Raw genomic sequence first — 23,818 nt, 5'->3', positions numbered from 1 at the left:
AGTTATTCTTGAATAAATTATTTTAAAATTAACTTTGACTCGTCTCTCTCTCGCTCATCATCCATCTTGGTGAGTCACTAAAAAGCCAGAACATAATTCCGGGGTACAGAACCATAAAGGGGCAGAGCACTTCGAAACTGCTCACTCAAGGGGGTCTACTGGTCAGGAATAAACAGCGGTCCCTCTCTCTCTTGTGAAGCTGTTCCAGTGTGGCACTTCTGGGTTGTGTTTTACTACCTGCAAGAGAGACACACAGTGGTAGGTGGCAGCCAGGGTAACTCATGTGGCATAAGGGTAAGCTCACTGGTCAGGAATAAACAGTGAGTCTGTCTCCCTCTATCTTACGATGCTGTCCCAGCGTGACACTTCCGGGTTGTGGGTTGAACAGGTGCAGGAGAGAGACACCCATAGTTATCAGTGGCATCTGAGACCAGTCTGTGTGGAGTAAAAGGACCTTCCAGGCTCTCCAAACGAGCATCATGACTTAGTGCCATTTCCCTGCCTTTTCCCCATAACCTTGCACATTGTTTCTATCCAATTAATCATCTAATGTCCTCTTGAATGCCTCGATTGAGCCTTCCAGGTAGTGCATTCCAGACCCGAACTACTCGCTGTGTGAAAAGGTTTTTTCTCATATCAATTTGCTTCTTTTGCAAATCATCTTCAATCTTTGCCCTCTTATTCTCATTCCTTTTATGAGCAGGAACAGTTTCTCCCTATCTATCCTGTACAGCCCCCTAATTTCAGAAAAAGTGTGTATTGTTTGCATCCGATGATCGTAGAAGATTGTGTCAAATAGAAACTTCCTGTTGGGGTAAGATAATAGTTATCCTATATAGGGATACATTTTTGTTTGTGACCAACTGCCCTAGGTGACCGTAACCATCTCTGGAAGATCACACCACACCCAATTATTCATTATTTTCCTATCTTCTGTATGAGGCAATCTCCACCAATCGCAAACCACCGCCCGCCCCCCCGCCCCCCCCCACCCCACCCCCACCTGTCCCACCCCTGCCTCCCCACAACCAGAAACAGGTCCAGCCCTTGTTTGAAAGAATTCAATGAATCAGTGTCCATCAAACAATCTGACAACCTGTTTCACAGATCCATTATTCTATGGAGCCTGCTCCCAATTTTGAATCTAAATTTGACTTTACACAACTCAACATTCTGACCCCTGGTTCTCCCAAATCAGTTGTAGAAAACTGTAAACTGGAACATCATCTATTTCCTTAATTGGAAACTTCAGTTAGATCACCCCTAAGCCTACGCTTGCAGTCTTGTGGAGTCTGTGGGCCATGTCTATGTTTCATGTTATAGCCTGCACTCCCTTTTTTATTACCGTCAAAACCTGTTGATGATCAGGTTTTGCACTTGATCTGTTTGCACTTCAGTCCCACACACATGATTTACAGGCAGAGGGGGGCGGGGAAGGTGGGGGACCTCCTCGTGAACCAGCTCCTGGGCCTGGCCTGACTAGCTGTTGTTAAAACTCTTACTGTGTTTACCCCAGTCCAACGCCGGCATCTCCACATCATGACTAGCCATAAACAGGTCCAGGCAGCAGGCAACCAAGGGTGTTGTCCGACCCGACTGTCTGCCCTTCTACCACGGCTATATTCGCAGCCTCAATTTCTCACATATGAGAAGACCAAAATTGAATACAGTATTCCAAATAAGGTCTTGTACAAGGACAAACCAGTACACCTTGCTTGTCATTCAACTGTCTTTTGAATGCATTCCCAACGTCGTGTTTGCTTGAGCAACATGGTATGGTTCATGTATCATTAGAGATCCATACATGAGAACACCCAGATCTCTTTTTTCCCCGTTTTATTTGATGCTTTTCCCCAAAAGCTGTACGTTTGCCTACAGACATGACCCTGCACATATCCTAATTAAACATCCTGGTCTGTGCCCAACACACTCCAAGCTCTTTCTGATAGAGTCAAGTATTGTTTACAATTCTAACACTCATGCAGATCTTAAGAGTCACCGACAAATTTGCAGATCAAGCTCCTGATAACCACATCCAGATCATTAAATATTTTAAATTATTTGATTAGTTCTATTTCTTTATAGCATATTCACAATTCTGCATTCTTTGCTCTTCCACAAACATGACATTTTGGCCAATAAGTTCCAAATCTGGTGAAGAATTTGCATATCCAAAGTGTGACAGTTAAAATGTGACTGGGGAATGGGCTGCCTATAGTATTAGCAGTAATGGATCCTGTGACTAGATCCTGAACTTCCTAACTCACAGACCACAATCAGTAAGGATAGGCAAACACACCTCCTCCACGATCATCCTCAACACCAGTGCCCCACAAGGCTGTGTTCTACTATACTCCTTACACCAAGGAAAAGAGGAGGAAGGCAGTGTTAATCGGGGACTCGACAGTAAGGGGGTTGGACAGGCGTTTTTGCGGAGGCAGGCGGGAGTCTCGGATGGTGGTCTGCCTCCCTGGGGCCGGGATCCAGGATGTCGCTGGTCGAGTCCCAGAGATCCTGAGGTGGGAGGGAGAGGAGCCAGAGGTAGCGGTACATGTTGGTACTGCTGATGTGGGTAGGAAGGGGGAAGGGGTCATGAAAAGAGAGTATAGGGAATTAGGGAGACAGCTGAGAAGGAGGAAAGCAAAGGTAGTTATCTCAGGATTGCTGCCTGTGCCACGGGAAGGTGAGGGCAAGAATGGAGTGAGGTGGAGGATGAATGTGTGGCTGAGGGACTGGTGCAGGGGGCAGGGATTCAGGTTCCTGGACCATTGGGACCTCTTTAGGGGCAGGTGTGACCTGTACACAAAAAAACGGGGTGGCACTTGAATCCCAGGGGGACCAATATCCTGGCGGGAAGGTTGGCTAAGGCTACTAGGGAGAGTTTAAACTAGATAGGTTGGGGGGAGGGGATCGTGATGAGGAGACTGGAAGCGAGGAAGTTAGCTCGCAAACAGAGAAGGGTTATAGACAGTGCAAGAGGGAGGATGGACGGGGGATAGCGAAGGGGAGAGCTCAGACCAAAGGATTGAGATGTGTTTACTTTAATGCCAGGAGTATAGTGAATAAAGGGGATGAGCTCAGAGCGTGGATCGATGCCTGGAAGTGTGATGTGGTGGCCATTACGGAGACTTGGATGTCTCAGGGATAGGACTGGAGACTACAGGTGCCGGGATTCAGATGTTTCAGGAAGGATAGGGAGGGAGGCAAGAGAGGGGGTGGAGTGGCACTGCTGATCAGGGATAGTGTCACAGCTGTAGAGAAGGTGTATGCTGTGGAGGGATTGTCTACAGAGTCTCTCTGGGTGGAAGTTCAAAGTGGGAAGGGGTCGATCACTTTGCTGGGAGTTTTCTATAGGCCGCCCAATAGTAACAGGGAGGTGGAGGAGCAGATAGGGAAACAGATCCTGGAGAGATGCAGTAATAGCAGAATTGTTGTGATGGGAGACTTCAATTTCCCAAACATAGATTGGAATATCCCTAGAGTAAGGGGATTGGATGGGGAGGAGTTCATTCGGTGTGTTCAGGAGGGTTTCCTGACACAGCATGTGGACAAGCCTACAAGAGGAGAGGCTGTGCTTGATCTGATACTGACCAATGAACCTGGACAGGTGTCAGATCTCTCAGTGGGAGAACATCTTGGGGATAGCAATCATAACTCTATCTCCTTTATGCTTGCATTGGAAAAAGAGAGGATCAGGCAAGCTCGGAAAGCGTTTATAAGGAGTAAGGGGAAATATAAAGACATAAGGCAGCAAATTAGAGGAGTAAATTGGAAGGAGGTATTCTCGGGGAAATGTACTGAAGAGAGGTGGCAGTTTTTCAAGGAATGTCTGTCTAGAGTTCTACAGGACAACGTTCCGAGCAGACAGGGAGGTGTTGGTAGGTTAAAGGAACTGTGGTGCACGAAAGCTGTGCGGGACCTAGTCGCGAAGAAAAGGAAAGCATACATAGGGTTCAGAGAGCTTGGTGAAGATAGGGATCGAGATGAGTATACGGCTTGTATGAAGGGGCTAAAGAAGGAAATTAGGAGAGCCAGAAGGGGTCATGAGAAGGCCTTGTAGGTAGGATTAAGGAGAACCCGACGACGTTCTATAAATATGTGAAAAGTAAAAGGATGAGACGTGAAGGAATAGGGCCTATAAAAGGTGAAGGTTGCAAAGTCTGTACGGAACCAGTAGAAATGGCAGAGGTGCTTAATGAGTATTTTGCCTCGGTTTTCACAGAGGAAAAGGACCTGTGTGGATGTACTGCGGGCTTGCGGTAGACTGAAAAGATTGAGTATGTGGACTTTAACAAAGAGGTTGTGCTGGAATCTTTGAATGGCATCAAGATAGATAAGTCGCTGGGTCTGGATGGGATGTACCCCAGGTTACTGTGGGAGGTGAGGGAAGAGATTGCAGAGCCTCTGGCGATGATCTTTGCATCGTCAATGGAGACGGGAGAGGTGCCGGTGGATTGGCGGATTGCGGATGTGGTTCCTATTTTCAAGAAGGGGAATAGGGATAGCCCAGGAAATTACCGACCCGTGAGTCTAACCTCAGTGGTTGGTAAGCTGATGGAGAAGATCCTGAGGGAAGGATTTATGAGCATTTAGAGAGGTTTAGTATGCTCAAGAATACTCAGCATGGCTTTGTCAAAGGCAGATGGTGCCTTACGAGCCTGGTGGAGTTCTTCGAAAATGTGACTAAACACATTGACGAAGGGAAAGCGGTAGATGTGGTTGATATGGATTTTAGCAAGGCGTTCGATAAAGTCCCCCATGCAAAGCTTCTAGAAAAAGTGAGAGGGCATGGGATCCAAGGTGCTGCTGCCCTGTGGATCCAGAACTGGCTTGCCCAATGGAGGCAGAGAGTGTGTATAGATGGGTCTTTTTCTAAATGGAGGTCTGTCACCAGTGGTGTACTAGGGATCTGTTCTGGGACCCTTGCTGTTTGTCATTTTCATAAATGACCTGGATGAGAAAGTGGAGGGATGGGTTGGTAAGTTTGCCGATGACACGAAGGTTGGTGGGGTTGTGGATAGTCTGGAGGGATGTCAGAAGTTACAGAGGGACATCGATAGGATGCAAGACTGGGTGGAGAAGTGGCAGATGGACTTCAACCCAGATAAATGCGTAGTGGTCCATTTTGCCAGGTCAAATGAGATGAAGGAGTACAATATAAAGGGAAAGACTCTTAGTACTGTAGAGGATCAGAAGGACCTTGGGGTCCGGGTCCATAGGACTCTAAAATCGGCCCTGCAGGTGCAGGAGGTTGTTAAGAAGGCGTATGGTGTGCTGGCCTTCATCAATCGAGGGATTGAGTTTAGGAGTCCGGGGATAATGGTGCAGCTATATAAGACCCTCGTCAGACCCCACTTGGAGTACTGTGCTCAGTTCTGGTCGCCTCATTACAGGAAGGATGTGGAAATGATTGAAAGGGTGCAGAGGAGATTTACAAGGATGTTGCCTGGATTGAGTGGCATGCCTTTTGAGGATAGGCTGAGGGAGCTCGGTCTTTTCTCCTGGGAGAGACGTAGGATGAGAGGAGACCTAATAGAGGTATATAAGATGTTGAGAGGCATAGATCGGGTGGACTCTCAGAGGCTTTTTCCCAGGGTGGAAATGGCTGCTACGAGAGGACACAGGTTTAAGGTGCTGGGGGGTAGGTACAGGGGAAATGTTAGGGGGAAGCTTTTCACACAGAGGGTGGTGGGCGAGTGGAATCGGTTGCCGTCAGTGGTGGTGGAGGCAAACTCAATAGGGTCTTTTAAGAGACTCCTGGATGAGTACATGGGACTTAATAGGATGGAGGGTTATAGGTAGGCCTAGAAGGTAGGGATATGTTCGGCACAACTTGTGAGGCCGAAGGGCCTGTTTGTGCTGTAGTTTTTCTATGTTTCTATGTTCTATGTTTTTATGTTTCTATGACTGTGTGGCCAAACTCCCCTCCAATTCGATTTTCAAGTTTGCTAACGACATCACCGTAATAGGTCGGATCTCAAACAATGACGATACAGAGTACAGGAATGAGATAGAGAACCTGGTGAACTGGTACGGTGACAAAAATCTCTCCCTCAATGTCAGCAAAACGGAGATTGTCATCGACTTCAGGAAGTGTAAAGGCGATCATGCCCCTGTCGACATCAACAGGGACGAAGTAGAAAGGGTCGAGAGCTTCAGGTTTTTAGGCGTCCAGGTCACCAACAACCTGCCCTGGTCCCCCCATGCTGACACTATAATTAAGAAAGCCCACCAATGCCTCTACTTTCTCAGAAGACTAAGGAAATTTGGCATGTCAGCTACGACTCTCACCAACTTCTACAAATGTACCATAGAAAGCATTTTTACTGGTTGTTTCACAGCTTGGTATGGCTCCTGCTCTGCCCAAGACCGCAAGAAACTACAAAAGGTCGTGAATGTAGCCCAATCCATCATGCCAACCAGCCTCCCATCCATTGACTCTGTCTACACTTCCTGCTGCCTCGGCAAAGCAGCCAGCATAATTAAGGACCCCACGCACCCGGTCATTCTCTCTTCCACCTTCTTCTATTGAGAAAAAGATACAAAAGTCTGAGGTCACGTACCAACCGACTCAAGAACAGCTTTGTCCCTGCTGCTGTCAGACTTTTGAATGGACTTACCTTGCATTAAGTTGATCTTTCTCTGCACCCCAGCTATGACTATAATACTACATTCTCCACTCTTTTGTTTCCTTCTCTATGAACGGCATGCTTTGTCTGTATAGCGCGCAAGAAACAATACTTTTCACTGGATGCTATTACATGTGACAATAATAAATCAAATCAAATCAAATAATGGCTATTGCTATTTGGGTATTCTAGACAAATCTGAGGAGAGTACAAAAATTAATTACCTGGTCTCTCCTTGATATTTTCTTCCTCAGATGATTCTGCAAGAAAATTTAATTGTCAGCTCAAACAAAGAGATTCTGTCAAATAGAATATGTCAATAGTCATAGATTAATGGGACAATTTATCTTAGCTTTCCTCACTGCAAACAGCATTCTGATTTACTGCTCCTGTGGGGAGGGAAATTCGAGCCAATCAAGGACAGTGTGACAGAGACTTTGCCACAATTGTGATTCCCATCTGAGGCCAAATGGGCCACCTAAAATGGCAATTTACAGAGCATGCTGGGATAATTGGACAAACACTGAAATAGCAGGTTGCAGCTTAAAAGACAGAGATAAACAGGCTGCAGCTCAGACGACTGAATACACAGGATATGGGTCATCTCCAGGACAAAGGAAACTTTCTGATCAAACTGGATTGTTTACCAGACATAGGGCGCCTTAACCCCTTATTTGGGAGGGAGGTGTGTGTCCTACATGCCCCCAGCACCGACAGACATGGCCATTGGAGATACACCCAGAGATTGGTGAGGCAGCACCCAATTGGACTTTATCGATCAGGGTGATCAAGTCCTGATCAATTGATTGACAAGAATCAGGAGACTGCCCAAAAGGACACGAAACCAAGGAGGGATAAAAGGCAACAGAAGAAGTTCTCTCTCTCTCTCTCTGCCCCCACGAATGAGCAACAACAACGGTGACCATCGGCAGCAATGACCAGCACGGAGAGCCACCACACCCAAGAAGGAAGAAAGACCAGAGCCACAGTGTCAGACCAGACCAAAGGAGCAGACTACGCAGAGGACTACAGAGACCAGCGCACAGATAAAGGCCAATATCTGCCTGGGTACTTGCCAGTCACGCAAAAGTTAGGTCAAGATCTAGTATTGGACTTGAACTTTAGTATTTCTGTAAGATAACTTATTGCTGATTGGGTGGGTGATTATTGATTGTGTGTGTAAATAAATACTGTTGTACTAACAAGAAGTCTATTCGCAATTCTTTGTCCACCATACAAGTGTTAAAACAGACTGTGTGGCACAACAAATTGGCAACTCTGGTGGGACATCGGCAAGAAGTAACTTTGTTGCTGCAATATCGAATCCCACAGAACCTATATTGAACGATTATTTAAAACTCAGAGCCATCAGGTGTGCACTCCTTATTGGACAAATAACTGCCTTCAGGAAAGTGGTTATTGTACATGCGTTGTTACTAACAAGGAGGATAGGGTAAAGTAGGCTTACATTAGAATCCGGAGGGATTAGGACCGGAACACAGCCCAAAGCCATACCCGCAGTCTGATCAACTCCCTGATTTGATTTGATTTGTTATTGTCACATGTATTAACATACAGTGAAAAGTATTGTTTCTTGTGCACTATACAGATAAAACATACCGTTCGTAGAGAAGGAAACGAGAGAATGCAGAATGTAGTGTTACAATCATAGCTAGGGTGTAGATAAAGATCAACTTAATGCAAGGTAAGTCCATTCAAAAGTCTGACAGCAGCAAGGAAGAATCTGTTCTTGAGTCGGTTGGTACGTGACCTCAGACTTTTGGATCTTTTTCCCGAATGAACAAGGTGGAAGAGAGAATGTCTGTGGTGCGTGGGGTCCTTAATTATGCTGGCTGCTTTGCCAAGGCAGCAGGAAGTGTAGACAGAGTCAACGGATGAGAGGCTGGTTTGCGTAATGGATTGGGCTACATTCACAACCTTTTGTAGTTTTTTGCGGTCTTGGGCAGAGCAGGAGCCATACCAAGCTGTGATACAACCAGAAAGAATGCTTTCTATGGTGCATCTGTAAAAGTTAGTGAGAGTCATAACTGAAATGCGAAATTTCCTTAGTCTTCTGAGAAAGTAGAGGCGTTGGTGGGCTTTCTTAACTATAGTGTCGGCATGGGGGGACCAGGACAGGTTGTTGGTGATCTGGATACCTAAAAACTTGAAGCTCTCAACCTTTTCTACTTTGTCCCCATTGATGGAGACAGGGCCATGTTCTCCTTTATGCTTCCTGAAGTTGATGACAATCTCCTTCATTTTGTTGACATTGAGGGAGAGATTATTGATGCCACACCAGTTCACCAGGTTCTCTATCTCATTCCTGTATTCTGTCTTGTCATTGTTTGAGATCAGACCCACTATGGTGATGCCGTCAGCAAACTTGAAAATCCAATTGGAGGGGAATTTGGCCGCACAGTCATAGGTGTATAAGGAGTATAGTAGGAGGCTGAGAACACAGTCTTGTGGCGCACCGGTGTTGAGGATGATCCTGAAGGAGGTGTTGTTGCCTATCCTTACTGATTGTGGTCTGTGAGTAAGGAAGTTCAGGATCCAACCGCAGAGGGAGGTGCCGAGACCCAGACCACGGAGTTTGGAGATGCGTTTCGCAGGAATAATAGTGTTGAAGGCTGAGCTGTAGTCAATAAATAGGAGTCATAGAGTCATAGAGGTTTATAGCATGGAAACAGGCCCTTCGGCCCAACTTGTCCATGCCGCCCTTTTCTTTAAACCCCTAAACTAATCCCAATTGCCCGCATTTGGCCTAATCCCTCTATAACCATCTTATCCATGTAACTATCTAAATGCTTTATAAAAGACAAAATTGTACCCGCCTCTCCTACTACCTCTGGCAGCTTGTTCCAGACACTCACCACCCTCTGTGTGAAAAAATTGCGCCCCTGAACACTTTTGTATCTCTCCCCTCTCACCTTAAACCTATGCCCTCTAGTTTTAGACTCCCCTACCTTTGGGAAAGGATATTGACTATTTACCTTATCTATGCCCCTCATTATTTTATAGACCTTTATAAGGTAACCTCCTATGCTCCAGAGAAAAATGTCCCAGTCTATCCAGCCTCTCCTTATAACTCAAACCATCAAGTCCCGGTAGCATCCTAGTAAATCTTTTCTGCACTCTTTCCAGTTCAATAATATCCTTTCTATAATAGGGTGACCAGAACTGCACACAGTACTCCAAGTGTGGCCTTACCAATGTCTTGTACAACTTCAACAAGACGTTCCAACTGACAGAGTCAGTTGTTGAAGGAGTCAGCTGTTGAAGGAGTCTGACATAGCTGTCCTTGTTATCTAGATGTTCCAGGGTTGAGTGCAGGGCCAGGGAAATGGCGTCTGTTGTGGACCTGTTGCGGTGATAGGCAAACTGTAGTGGATCCAGGTAGTCCGGGAGGCTGGAATTGATTTGTGACACAACTAACATTTCGAAGCACTTCATAATGATGGATGTCCGAGGCACCGGCCGATAGTCAGTAAGGCACACTGCTTGGCTTTTCTTAGGTTCCGGGATGATGGTCGTCTTCTTGAAGCAGATAGGGACCTCAGATTGTTGTAAAGAGAGGTTGAAGATGTCTGTGAATACCTCTGCCAGCTGATCCGCGCAGGATCTGAGTGTACATCCGGGTACCCCATCTGGGTAGTTGCTTTCCGTGGGTTGGCCTTCAGAAAGCTACTCTGACATCTGAAATGGTGATCTCAGATACAGGTTCATCCAAGGCTTCCAGGGTGGAGGGCACGCTCTCACTGACCTCTTGCTCAAAACAGATGTAGAATGAGTTCATTGAGTCCATTGAGCTCATCAGGGATAGGTGCGTTGGAGCCGGCGATTTTACATGCCTTCATCTTGTAGCCTGTTATGTCTTGCAGATCTTGCCATAGTCAACGGGGGTTGGTGTGGCTAGCCTGGGACTCTAGCTTGGTCCGGTACTGTCTTTTGACATCTTTGATCTCCTTCGATCGTATCTGGTTTTCTTGTAGAGGTCAGCATTGCCTGACTTGAATGCCTCAGACCTGGACTTCAGCAAGCAGTGGATACTCCTGTTAATCCATGGTTTCTGGTTGGGGAGCACATGTATTTGCTTCTTTGGCACACAATCTTCTACACACTTACTAATTAAGTCAGTTACTGTAGTGGCGTACTCATTCAGGCTGGTCGCAGAGTTTTTAAATACTGACCAATCCACTGACTCCAAGCAGTCCTGGAGGAGATCATCCGATTCCTCAGACCAACATTGCACAACTTTCTTTGATGGATTCTCCCGCTTCAGTTTTTGCTTGTAAGCCGGGAGCAGGAGCACAGCCTTGTGGTCTGATTTGCCAAAGTGTGGGTGGGCGATAGAGCAGTAGGCATGTTTGATATCTGTGCAGCAGTGGTCTAGGATGTTTGGGCCTCTGGTGGAGCAGGAGACATGTTGGTGGTAGCTTGGTAGTACGCTCTTGAGCTTGACCTGAATTGAAGTCCCAGGCCATGATGAACAAGACCTCAGGATGTTTCGTCTCAAGGTTATTCGTAGTGGTGTATATTTCGTCCAGCGCGATCTTCATGTCCACATGAGATGGGATGTAAACTGTCATCAGGATAACGGAGGTGAACTCCCGCGGAAGGTAGTAGGGGTGGCATTTTAGTGTCAGGTATTCTAGGTTTGGGGAGCAGAAAGCTGCCAGTGTTGCTACGTCTAGGCACCATGGGGTGTTGATTAGGAAGCAGACCCCCCTCCCCTAGCCTTGCCTGAGTCCGCTGTACAGTCCATTCGATGGATTGAGAGGCCTTCTGGTTGTAGGGCACTGTCCAATGAAGCAGGAGTGAGCCAGGTCTCTGTGAAACAGAGTACACAGCAGTCCCTCAGTTCTCTTTGGAAAGTGAGTCTGGCTCTAAGTTCTACCCCTTGTTGTTGAACAGAGAATGGCAGGAAACAGTAGAGAGACAGAGAAGTGTCCCATATGGGAAACAAAAATCAGAGAATACATTAGGAAGAAAGGATGGCCCCTATGGGCAGAATTTTGTGCCAATACTGAGACAGGACCGGGATCCCTAGGACAGAAGTATTGGGACAAGTTAAGAAAAGTTCAGGGAAAATGGGTAGCCAAATGCGAGAAAGCGAATGCCATTGTGAGCTGTTTAGGACAGCTGCTAGAAACAGAGAAGGAATTAAACACAGTTCGTAGGGAACTGGAGGAATCGAAGCAGGTACAGGATGAGAAAGAGAAAGAGATTAGGAAATTAAAAGAGGAAAAGGAGGAGGAGATAAAGAAACTGAAGGAACAGCAGCAGGAGAGGATCGAACAAATAAAAACAGAAAAGGACAGAGAGGTAGATGAATGGAAAATAACAAATCAGGCAAATTTATTACATCTGGGCAATTTTCAGACCCAGTATGAAAGAGCCTTTCAAGACGCCCAGCGCACTGTCTTGGCCAAAGGTAAAACCGAGCGGGCGGTAGCACGATTGGAAGCTAAGTGCACTGATCTGCAGGTGGCAATAAAAGGACTACATCAAGCCAGTAAAGAACAAAGACAGGCAACCGCTGCCCACTCCAAATACCAGTGAGAAATTTCACAGCTGGAATCCCTATTATCGGTTCAAAACGGATTTATGTGAACCTTCGGGACAGCAGAGGAAGAGGAGACAGAGGGTGCAGATTGGGGAGAGTTAAAGGAGAATGCGGGACTTTACGTTACACAAACCGAGGATTGGGGTCCACCACCATCTTTCCCAGGGGAAGTCATACCCACCGCGCCCCCAGATTCACCTCCAGTACCGATGCACCCAGTGACGACTGAACGTTGGGTAGGAGAGTCTCAGGGCCCAGCTGTTACATACACGACCCCGTTTACGGTGGCACAATTGGCTGAAATCGCAAATAAAATCACAACCTTTGAGCCATCGGCTGACCCACACAGTTTCTTTGAGGATGTTAGGCAGCAAAAGATAATGCATGGGTTAGATGAAAGGGAAGAGGTGAAGCTGATAGTCATGTGCTTCAGCAAGTCTGTACGGTCTGCCCTGCCAGCCCCTCTAAATGTTGGGGAAGGAACCTTAAACGAAATCAAGGAAGCGATATTGACCGCGGTAGGATTTAATAAAGGGGATCCTGTAGATGGGTTAAATAAATGTAGACAGAGGAAAGGGGAACATCCGACTGCCTTTGCCGGTCGTTTATGAATCCACTTCATGGGAGTATATGGGGAATTAGATCGGGTTAGATTAAATGAAGCTGATTCATCCAAATGGGCTCGGACATTAGTCTCACACACCACAGAGGAAGGCAAGAAAGCCTGTGCTAATTGTGACCCCGCAGAGACCACACACAATGAAGCATGGGTTCTCCGAGCTTAGCTCGAGTCTGGGAACAGGAAGTTCAGGGATCCCCAACGTCACGTGGGGGGCATGCCTTATGAGGATAGGTTGAGGGAGCTTGGTCTCTTCTCCCTGGAGAGACGAAGGATGAGAGGTGACCTGATAGAGGTTTACAAGATGTTGAGAGGTCTGGATAGGGTAGACTCTCAGAGGCTATTTCCAAGGGCTGAAATGGTTGCTACGAGAGGACACAGGTTTAAGGTGCTGGGGGGTAGATACAGAGGAGATGTCAGGGGTAAGTTTTTCACTCAGAGGGTGGTGGGTGAGTGGAATCGGCTGACGTCGGTGGTGGTGGAGGCAAACTCGTTGGGGTCTTTTAAGAGACTTCTGGATGAGTACATGGGATTTAATGGGATTGAGGGCTATAGATAGGCCTAGAGGTGGGGATGTGATCGGCGCAACTTGTGGGCCGAAGGGCCTGTTTGTGCTGTGGCTTTCTATGTTCTATGTTCTATGTCACGGTCAGAAAGGGAGGCGAGAATGCTTCCGATGAGGGCTAGCCAGGGTCCAGTATGGAGAAACGAGGGTACGGGGATCACCAACACCAGAGAGGTACAGCTCCAGCTTACACAGCAGCCCCAGGGAGAGATAGAGGGACATGTTAAAAAATAAAGAATAAAGAAAATTACAGCACAGGAACAGGCCCTTCGGCCCTCCAAGCCTGCACCGACCATGCTGCCCAACTGAACTAAAACTCGCGACCCTTCTGGGGACCATATCCCTTTATTCCCATCCTAGTCATGTATTTGTCCAGACGTTCCTTAAAACTCACTATGATGTCTGCTTCCACTACCTCCCCCGGCAGCGAGTACCAGGCACCCACCACCCTCTCTGGAAAAAAAACTTACCTCGTATATCTTCTTTAAACCTTGCCCCTCGCACCTTGACCTATGCCGCTGAGTAATTGACTCTTCCACCCTTGGAAAAAGCTTCTGACTATTCACTCTGTCCATGCCCCCCTCATAATCTTGTAGACTTCTATCAGGTCGCTCCTCGATCTCCGTCGTTCCAGTGAAAGCAAACCAAGTTTGTCCAACCTCTCCTCATAGCTGATGTCCTCCATACCAGGCAACATCCTGGTAAATCTTTTCTGTACCCTCTCCAAAGCCTCCACATTCTTCTGGTAGTGTGGCGACCAGAATTGAACACTATATTCCAAGTACGGCCTAACTAAGGTTCTATAAAGCTGCAGCATGACTTTATTTTTCAATCCTTCAATCTCCCAAAATGTTTTAATTTTGGGCAGCCTGGACACTCCGCCCGAGATTGTAGGAGACCCCCACCATCATATACATGGTCCCCGAGACCACCAGGACCACCGGCTCCACCAGTTAGGCCAGCTCCTAGAGCTTCACACACTCAAGTGCGCAGCAATCCCGCCACCATCACTGAAGAAGAAAAGTTGTTTGTCAGCAGCCTGAACTTCGACACAGACGAGCAGTATTTCTCCAAATACAGTAGTGGGAAGTTGTGCGTGGAGTCTGAAGAGATAGGAGAGGCACTAAATGAATATTTTTCGTTGGTATTCACACTGGAGAGGGACAGTGTTGTCGAGGGGAGTACTGAGATGCAGGCTGTTGGACTGGATGGGATTGATGCTCATAAGGAGGAGGTGTTAGCAATTATGGAAAGGGTAAAAATAGATAAGTCCCCTGGGCCGGATGGGATTTATCCTAGGATTCTCTGAGAGGCTAGAGAGCAGATTGCAGAGCCTTTGGCTTTGATCTTTGTGTCGTCATTGTCTCCAGGAACAGTGCCAGAAGGCTGGAGGATAGCAAATGTTGTCCCCTTGTTCAAGAAGGGGAGTTGGGACAACCCTGGTAATTATAGACCGGTGAGCCTTACTTCTGTTGTGGGCAAAGTATTGGAAAGGATTATAAGAGATAGGATTTATAATCACCTAGAAAGGAATAATTTGATTAGGGATAGTCAGCACGGTTTTGTGAAGGGTAGGTCGTGCCTCACAAACCTTATTGAGTTCTTTGAGAAGGTGACCAAAGAGGTGGATGAGGGTAAAGCAGTTGATGTGGTGTATATGGATTTCAGCAAAGCGTTTGAGAAGGTTCCCCATGGTAAGCTTTTGCAGAAAATACGGACACATGGGATTGAGGGTGATTTAAGTGGTTTGGATCAGGAATTGGCTAGCTGTAAGAAAACAGAGGGTGGTGGTTAATGGGAAATATTCATCCTGGAGTTCAGTTACTAGTGGTGTACCGCAAGGATCTGTTTTGGGGCCACTGCTGTTTGTCATTTTTATTAATGACCTGGATGAGGGCGTGGAGGGATGGATTAGTAAATTTGCGGATGACACTAAAGTCGGTGGAGTTGTAGACAGTGCGGAGGGAAGTGGCAGGTTACAGAGGGACATAGATAAGCTGCAGAGCTGGGCTGAGAGGTGGCAAATGGAGTTTAATGCAGAAATGTGTGAGGTGATTCACTTTGGAAGGAGTAACAGGAATACAGAGTACTGGGCGAATGGTAAGATACTTGGTAGTGTGGATGAACAGAGGGATCTGGGTGTCAGGTGCATAGATCCCTGAAAGTTGGCACCCAGGTTGATAGGGTTGTTAAGAAGCTGTACGATGTGTTAGCTTTTATTGGTAGAGGGATTGAGTTTCGGAGCCAGGAGGTCATGCTGCAACTGTACAAAACTCTGGTGCGGCCGCATTTGGAGTATTGCGTGCAGTTCTGGTCGCCGCATTATAGGAAAGATGTGGAAGTGTTGGAAAGGGTGCAGAGGAGATTTACCAGGATGTTGCCTGGTATGGTGGGAAAATCATATGAGGAAAGGCTGAGGGGCCTGAGGTTGTTTTCGTTAGAGAGAAGAAGGTTAAGAGGTGACTTAATAGAGGCATACAAGATGATCAGAGGATTAGATAGGGTGGATAGTGAGAGCCTTTTTCCTCGGATTGTGATGGCTAGCACGAGGGGACATAGCTTTAAATTGAGGGGTGAGAGATATAGGACAGATGTTAGAGGTAGGTTCTTCACTCAGAGAGTATTAAGGGTGTGGAATGCCCTGTCTGCAGCAGTAGTGGACTCGTCAACATTAAGAGCATTCAAATGGTTATTGGATAAACATATGGATGATATTGGAATAGTGTAGATTAGAGGGGCTTTAGATTGGTTCCACTGGTCGGCGCAACATCGAGGGCTGAAGGGCCTGTACTCCGCTGTAATGTTCTATGTTCTATGTTCTCATAAGAACAGGATATGGTGCTCGACTCATCGATCGACAGTTCCGGCGTGCCACAGCGAAAAACCACACCGACCTCCTCAGAAGACAAACACGGGACACGGTGGACTGAGTACCCTTCATTGTCCAGTACTTGCCCAGAGCAGAGAAGCTACGACATCTTCTCTGGAGCCTTCAACATGTCATTGATGAAGTCGAACATCTCACCAAGGCCATCTCCACACCCCCACTTCTTGCCTTCAAACAACTGCACAACCTCAAACAGACCATTGTCTGCAGCAAACTACCCAGCCTTCAGGAGAACAGTGACCACAACACCACACAACCCTGCCACAGCAACCTCTGCAAGACGTGCTGGATCATCGACACGGATGCCATCATCTGACATGAGAACACCATCCACCAGGTACACGGTACACACTCTTGCGACTCGGCCAATGTTGTCTACCTGATATGCTGCAGGAAAGGATGTCCCGAGGCATGATATTTGGGGAGACCATGCAGACGCTACGACAATGAATGAATGAACACTGCTCGACAATCACCAGGCAGGAGCGTTCTCTTCCAGTCGGGGAACACTTCAGCAGTCACGGTCATTCAGCCTCTGATCTTCGGGTAAGCGTTCTCCAAGGCGGCCTTCACAACACACAACGCAGAATCACTGAGCAGAAACTGATAGCCAAGTTTCACACACATGAGGACGGCCTCAACCGGGATCTTGGGTTCATGTCACACTATCTGTAACCCCCACGACTTGCCTGGGCTTGCAAAATCTCACTAACTGTCCTGGCTGGAGACAATACACATCTCTTTAACCTGTGCTTGGCCCTCTCTCCACTCACATTGTCTGTACCTTTAAGACTTGATTACCTGTAAAGACTCGTATTCCAACCATTATCCTGTAAATTGAGTTTGTGTCTGTATATGACCTGTTTGTGAACACAAGTCCTCACTCACCTGATGAAGGAGCCTGAGACTTTGAAAGCTAGTGCTGCCAAATAAACCTGTTCGACTTTAACCTGGTGTTGTGAGACTTCTGACTGTGCTTACCCCAGTCCAACGCCGGCATCTCCACATCAGAGCATCTTACCCAGGTCCTAATCCCATACCCCAGATATTTACAGGGCGAATGTGCGAAATCGACTCACACAGTCACCCAAGGCCAGAATTGAACCTGGGTTCCTGGTGCTGTGAGGCAGCAGTGTTAACCATTGTGCCACCATGGCACAACAGTTCTACTTCTAACATTAAGATAAAGGCAAAATATTGCTGATGCTGGGTCCTGAAATAAAAACAGAAAATGCTGGAAAATCTCAGCGGGTCTGACATCATCTGTGGAGAGAGAATAGATCCTTCATCAGAGCTAACGGCAAAGAAAATCAGACAAGATTTATACAATGGGGGAGGCGGGGTGATGTAATTGGACAAAGGAAATGTAAATGATGATGAAAAAGGTGGGAATGGAGGGATACAAAAGAGTGGTCTAGTTTGGACCAGGGAACGGCGCGGGCTAATTGTTCCTTGTTTCTCGTGGAAGTGGAAATGACTAGGGTTGGGAAGCATTTTCCGATCAGGGCCATTGTGATCTCCTGGACTCGTTTCGATCGCCTCAGGGGGTCGGAGAGGAATTTCCCAGATTTTTTTTTCCCCATATTGGCCCTGGGGTTTTTCACTCTGGGTTTTCGCCTCTCCCTGGAGATCACATGGTCTGGAATGGGGGGGTGGGGGTGAGTTAATAGGTTGTAATGAACAAAGCATCGTAGCTGTGGGGGACAGCTCGGTGGATAGGATATTGGTATGTAGATAGGCTGGAAAATTGGGCGGGGATCCTGGATTCAGGATTCAATCCTGGACCGGGGAGCGGCGCGGGCTTGGAGGGCCGAAGGGCCTGTTCCTGTGCTGTATTGTTCTTTGTTCTTTGTTCTTTGTCTACTCTACATCGGAGAGATGAAACGCAGACTGGGTGACTGCTTTGCAGAACACCTTCAGTCCTGCAAGCAGGTCCCAGACCTTCCTGTCACTTGCCACTTCAACACACCACCCTGCTGTCCTGTCCACATGTCCACCCTTGGCCTTTTGCAATGTTCTAGCGAACCCCAATGCAAACTGGAGGAACAGCACTTCATCTTCCGATTGGGCACTTTACAGTCTTCTGGACTGAACATTGAGTTCAACAACTTCAGAGGATGAACTCTCTCCTCCACCTTCACCCCATTCCTATTCATTTTATTTCATTTCTTCTTTTCATCTCATTCATCCACTTTTATCACCCTTCATTCCCACTTCCATTTTTCCACTTCTCCATTCTCACTATCCATCTTGTCTCCAACACCCCAGCCCCCTGCCCCTCAGGGCAACTGCCACATTCCTCAGGTAGTCCCTTAACAATCTGTACCTCTGTTGTGCCATTCACACATTCTGATCACTTAATGGACACTTTCTCAGCCTTCTTTATCATCATTTACATTTCCTTTGTCCAATTACAGCCCCACCCCCCCCTCCCCGCCCACCCTCATAGTATAAATCTCTTTTTATTTTCTTTGCTCTTCGCTCTGATGAAGTCTTATGAAGTGGGGGTTGATCCCCTCTCTGAGAATTAACACTTAACCACTCAAAGAGGAGTACCTCGCCTCATAATCTGTTAGAAGTGTGTGAGAAGTAGTATGATCTGATCTTCATCAACTTTTAATGGTTAAATCAAAATAACTACCTGAGATTCTCTCTATAAAATCAACAAGTAACACTTTATTTATCTAACTAACAGTGAACAGGTTAACTAAGCTATTAATGAACCAAATAAAACACTATTCTAATGGAATGCTGTTTAGATAAATACAATTCCCACTTATAAACAAAAAAATAGAATGTTTAGTCACTCTTTAAATTACAACCAGGTTTGACGTCTTCTGGAATCTTCTGGTCTTCTCTGTTGATTTCTTCTGTCTGGAATCTCTGTCTTCTTTTGCTATCTTCACTATCGAGATGAGGCTTTCTTTTAAGACATAAATGCAGCTATGAGAGCCAACAAGTCTCTCTTTCTGGAGCTGTGAGTAATGACAGGTGGCAGGTGTTCTTCCCATTTGTCTCACAATCTCCCGTCTCTTATACCCCTGATGACATATCAATATTTCCCAAAATATGATGGGTCCTCAGGTTACCAAAACATCAATTTCAAATCTAATAGGTTGGTGGTAGCCAAGTGCCTAATTTAAACTGATTGGACAAAATTCAAACATTCAAATGCCTGTTACCAAGACAACCTGGTTGGCCTTTGATATGATGTTTCAGTCTGTGTACTGGCACCATATCATAGAATCATAGAAACCCTACAGTGCAGAAGGAGGCCATTCGGCCCATCGAGTCTGCACCGACCATAATCCCACCCAGGCCCTACCCCCACATATTTTACCCGCTAATCCCTCTCACTTACGCATCTCAGGACTCTAAGGGGCAATTTTTAACCTGGCCAATCAACCTAACCCGCACATCTTTGGACTGTGGGAGGAAACCGGAGCACCCAGAGGAAACCCACGCAGACACGAGGATAATGTGCAAACTCCACACAGACAGTGACCCGAGCCGGGAATCGAACCCGGGACCCTGGAGCTGTGAAGCAGCAGTGCTAACCACTGTGCTACCGCGCCGCCCTATGTGCACCTGCATTTTTTTTTAAGTACAGAAAAAGCACAACCTTTTTAAAGGGACCATGAAATACTTTCACCTGTTAACATTTTTACAATTTTAAAAATAATTTTATAAACACCAACTTCACAACAGAAGGGTCACCCAGACTTAAAACATTGGCTCTATTCTCTCTCCACAGATGCTGTCAAACCTGCTACAATTTTCCAATATTTTCTGTTTTAGTTTCTACTTTTAACATGTTCTTTTATAATTAGAATCGTTGCCAGCAGATGAAGGGAAAACTAGTTTGTAATCCTACCTGTACTTTCTGAATACAATGGCGTTGTTAACTTTCTTGTTTGATATCCCATTGGTACAGTATAGGGACCTTGAACAGAAAGCACCATGTATATAGTTTAGACTTTACAGCATCAATCAGTGAGTTATACATATTTTACAACAGCTCACAGAATTATCGGAGTGTCCATAGAACATTGAGTGCCTACAGTGCAGAAGGAGGCCATTCAGACTATCAAGGAGCAACCAACTCTCTGACAGAGCATCTTACCCAGGCTCTCCCCACTGCTCTATCCCCGTAACCCTGTGCATTTACTAAGGCTATTCCGCCTAATCTGCACATTTTTGAAGACTGAGAAACTTAGCATGGCCGATCCACCTAACCTGCACACCTTTGGACTGTGGGAGGAAACCAGTGTACCCAGGGGAAACCCACACAGATATTGGGAGAACATGCAAACTGCACACAGATATTCACCCAAGGCTGGACTTGAACTCGGGTCCCTGGCACTGCGAGGCAGCAGTGGTAACAATTGTCCCACCGTGCCGACCATGTCCTGTTATCACATCCTTTACAATAGATTCCAGCATTTTTCCTACTACTGCTGTTAGGCCAACTGGTCTGTAATTCCCTATTTTCTCCCTCCCTCCTTTTTTATACAGTGGGGTTACATTTGCCACCTTCCAATCTGCCAGCACTGTTCTTGAATCTACAGAATTTTGGAAAATGACAACCAACGCATCCACTATTTCCATGACCACCTACCTCTTTGAGAACACCGGGATGTAGATTATCAGGTCCTGGGATTCATTTGCTTTTAGTCCGTTAATTTCTCCAGCACTATTTTCCCACCAATATTAATTTCCTTCAATTCCTCCTTATCATTTCTGGGGTATTATTTGAGTCTTCCTCTTAGGCGTTAGGGATGGAATTGCAGGATTTTGACCCAGTGACTGTGAAGGAACGGCAATATGTCAGGGTTCACAGCTGGTTTCATTTCTATGATGCAAATAGGGCCAGAATTGCTCGGATTTGTCAAAATGCCAGTCGATTGAAACGATTCTCTTCACTTTCGAAAGGACTGGGTCCATGTCTTGATGTAGGCTGATGAAATGGGCAGAGTGTCTAGAAAATTCAAAGGAAGGACCATCTCCAGTGGAACAGGAGGCATAAATATCATCTGAAGAAGTGGGAGCCGACTTAGAGCATCAGCACTGGAGATCCTGGTCTGTGTTGAAAGGTGTAACTATAAGTTGCCTAAGTAAGGTTCTCCTTTGTACTCTGACCAGTGCAATCAGCGGAACCAGTTTATCGTCATGGAACAGCCTAGTAACGGCTTGTGGTGCAAGATGATAGTAAAATGGTGGTTGTACACAGACTGATGAAACTTCTTGACAGCGAATATAACTGCAAAATTCTCTTTATCAATCTGTGAATATCTCCTTTTGTTATAAGACAAAGTCCTGGAAGCAAAATCTTATGGGAAAGTACACATGTCCACTACGACTCTCACCAACTTTTACAGGTGCACCATAGAAAGCATTCTTTCTGGTGGTAGCATAGCTTTATATGGCTCTTGCTCTGTCCACAAAGGGTCATGAACAAAGCTTCTCAATCCACTGAATGGACTGTACAGCGGCCTCAAGCAAGGCCAGAGGAGGTGGGGTGCCTTCTATTCAACACCTTGTGGTGCCTAGATGTAGCAACACTGGCAAGTTTCTGTTCCCTGGATCTAGAATACCTGACACTCAAATGCTGCCCTTACTAACTTCCGCGGGAGTTCACCTCTGTTATCCTGACAGCAGTTTACATCCCACCCCATGTGGACTTGAAAGCCACGCTGGATGAAATACGTAACACCACAAACAGCCATAAGATGAAACATCCCGAGGCCTTGTTCATATTGGCCGGGGACTTCAATCAGGCCAAGCTCAAAAGTGTCTTGCCAAGACACCACCAACATGTCTCTTGTTCCACCAGAGGCCCAAACATTCGAGCCCACTGTTACACAAACATGAACCGTACCTACGGCTGTATTGCCCACCCACACTTTGTAAATCAGACCACAAGGCTGTGCCCTGCTCCCGGCTTACAAGCAAAAGCTGAAATGGGAGAATCCGATGAAGAAAATCGTGTCATGTTGGTCTGAGGAATCAGTTGATCTCCTACGGGACTGCTTCAAATCAGTGGCCTGGTCAATATTTAAAAACTCAGCGACTAGCCTGAACGAGTACGCCACTATAGTAACTGACTTCATTAGTAAATGTGTAGAGGACTGTGTGCCAAAGAAGCAAATCTGTGTGTTTCCCAACAGAAATACATTGGATGAACAGAGATATCCACTGCTTGCTGAAGTCCAGATCTGAGGCTTCCAAGTCAGGCAACCTGACCTATATAAGAAATCCAGATACGATCGACAAAGATCCATCAAAGATGCCAAAAGACAGTACTGGGCCAAGCCAGAGTCCCAGGCTAGCCACACGGATTCCCACCAACTATGGCAAGGTTTGCAAGATATAACAGGCTCCATGGTGTAGAATCGCCGACACCAGTGCACCACTCCCCGATGAGCTCAATGCATTTTATGCCTGTTTTGAGAAACAGGTCAGCAGAGCACGCTTTCCATCACAGAAGCCTCAGTTGAACCAGTATCCAAACTCACCATCACAGCCGTCAGAGCCGCCTTCTCAAAAGTCAACCCACAGAAAGCGACTTGCCCTGATGGGGTACCCGGACGAGCACTCAGGTCCTACACGGACCAGCTGGCAGAGGTATTCGCAGACATCTTTACCTCTTTTTACACTAATCTGAGAATCATAGAATCTCTACAATACAGAAAGAGGCCATTCGGCCCATCGAGTCTGCACCGACCACAAAGAACAAAGAACAAAGAACAATACAGCACAGGAACAGGTCCTTCGGCCCTCCAAGCCCGCGCCGCTCCCTGGTCCAAACTAGACCATTCTTTTGTATCTCTCCATTCCCACTCTGTTCATGTGGCTATCTAGATAAGTCTTAAACGTTCCCAGTGTATCCACCCCCACCACCTTGCCCAGCAGCGCATTCCAGGCCCCCACCACCCTCTGTGTAAAATACGTCCTTCTGGTATCCGTGTTAAACCTCCCCCCCCCTCACCTTGAACCTATGACCCCTCGTGAACGTCACCACCGACCTGGGGAAAAGCTTCCCACCGTTCACCCTATCTATGCCTTTCATAATTTTATACACCTCTATTAAGTCTCCCCTCATCCTCCGTCTTTCCAGTCAGAACAACCCCAGTTTACCCAATCTCTCCTCATAACTAAGCCCTTCCATACCAGGTAACATCCTGGTAAACCTCCTCTGTACTCTCTCCAAAGCCTCCACGTCCTTCTGGTAGTGTGGCGATCAGAACTGGGCACAGTATTCCAAATGTGGCCGAACGGACGTTCTATACAACTGCAACATCAGACCCCAACTTTTATACTCTATGCCCCGTCCTATAAAGGCAAGCATGCCATATGCCTTATTCACTACCTTCTCCACCTGTGACGTCACCTTCAAGGATCTGTGGACTTGCACACCCAGGTCCCCCTGCGTATCTACTCCCTTTATGGTTCTGCCATTTATCGTATAGCTCCCCCCTACGTTAGTTCTACCAAAATGCATCACTTCGCATTTATCTGGATTGAACTCCATCTGCCATTTCTTTGCCCA

General features: G+C 46.6%; 1 protein-coding gene across 6 annotated transcripts in view; it reads right to left on the bottom strand.

Annotated features, from left to right (window-relative positions):
• ky (kyphoscoliosis peptidase) overlaps nt 1-23,818 on the bottom strand; it is a 337,538-nt gene that overhangs the window by 270,087 nt on the left and 43,633 nt on the right. For 3 of the 6 annotated variants that reach the window (XM_078203010.1, XM_078203040.1, XM_078203032.1), the window contains one exon: nt 6,854-6,889. In XM_078203010.1, the coding sequence (XP_078059136.1) occupies nt 6,854-6,889 (36 nt within the window). Of the gene's footprint in view, nt 1-6,853; nt 6,890-20,143; nt 20,213-23,818 lie in introns of all 6 variants that reach the window. The other 3 variants (XM_078203047.1, XM_078203024.1, XM_078203017.1) reach the window with 2 other exon arrangements.

The sequence above is a fragment of the Mustelus asterias genome, chromosome 3, assembly GCF_964213995.1.
Source record: "Mustelus asterias chromosome 3, sMusAst1.hap1.1, whole genome shotgun sequence".
Classification (NCBI taxonomy): domain Eukaryota; kingdom Metazoa; phylum Chordata; class Chondrichthyes; order Carcharhiniformes; family Triakidae; genus Mustelus; species Mustelus asterias.
This window is presented reverse-complemented; position numbering and strand designations above follow the sequence as displayed.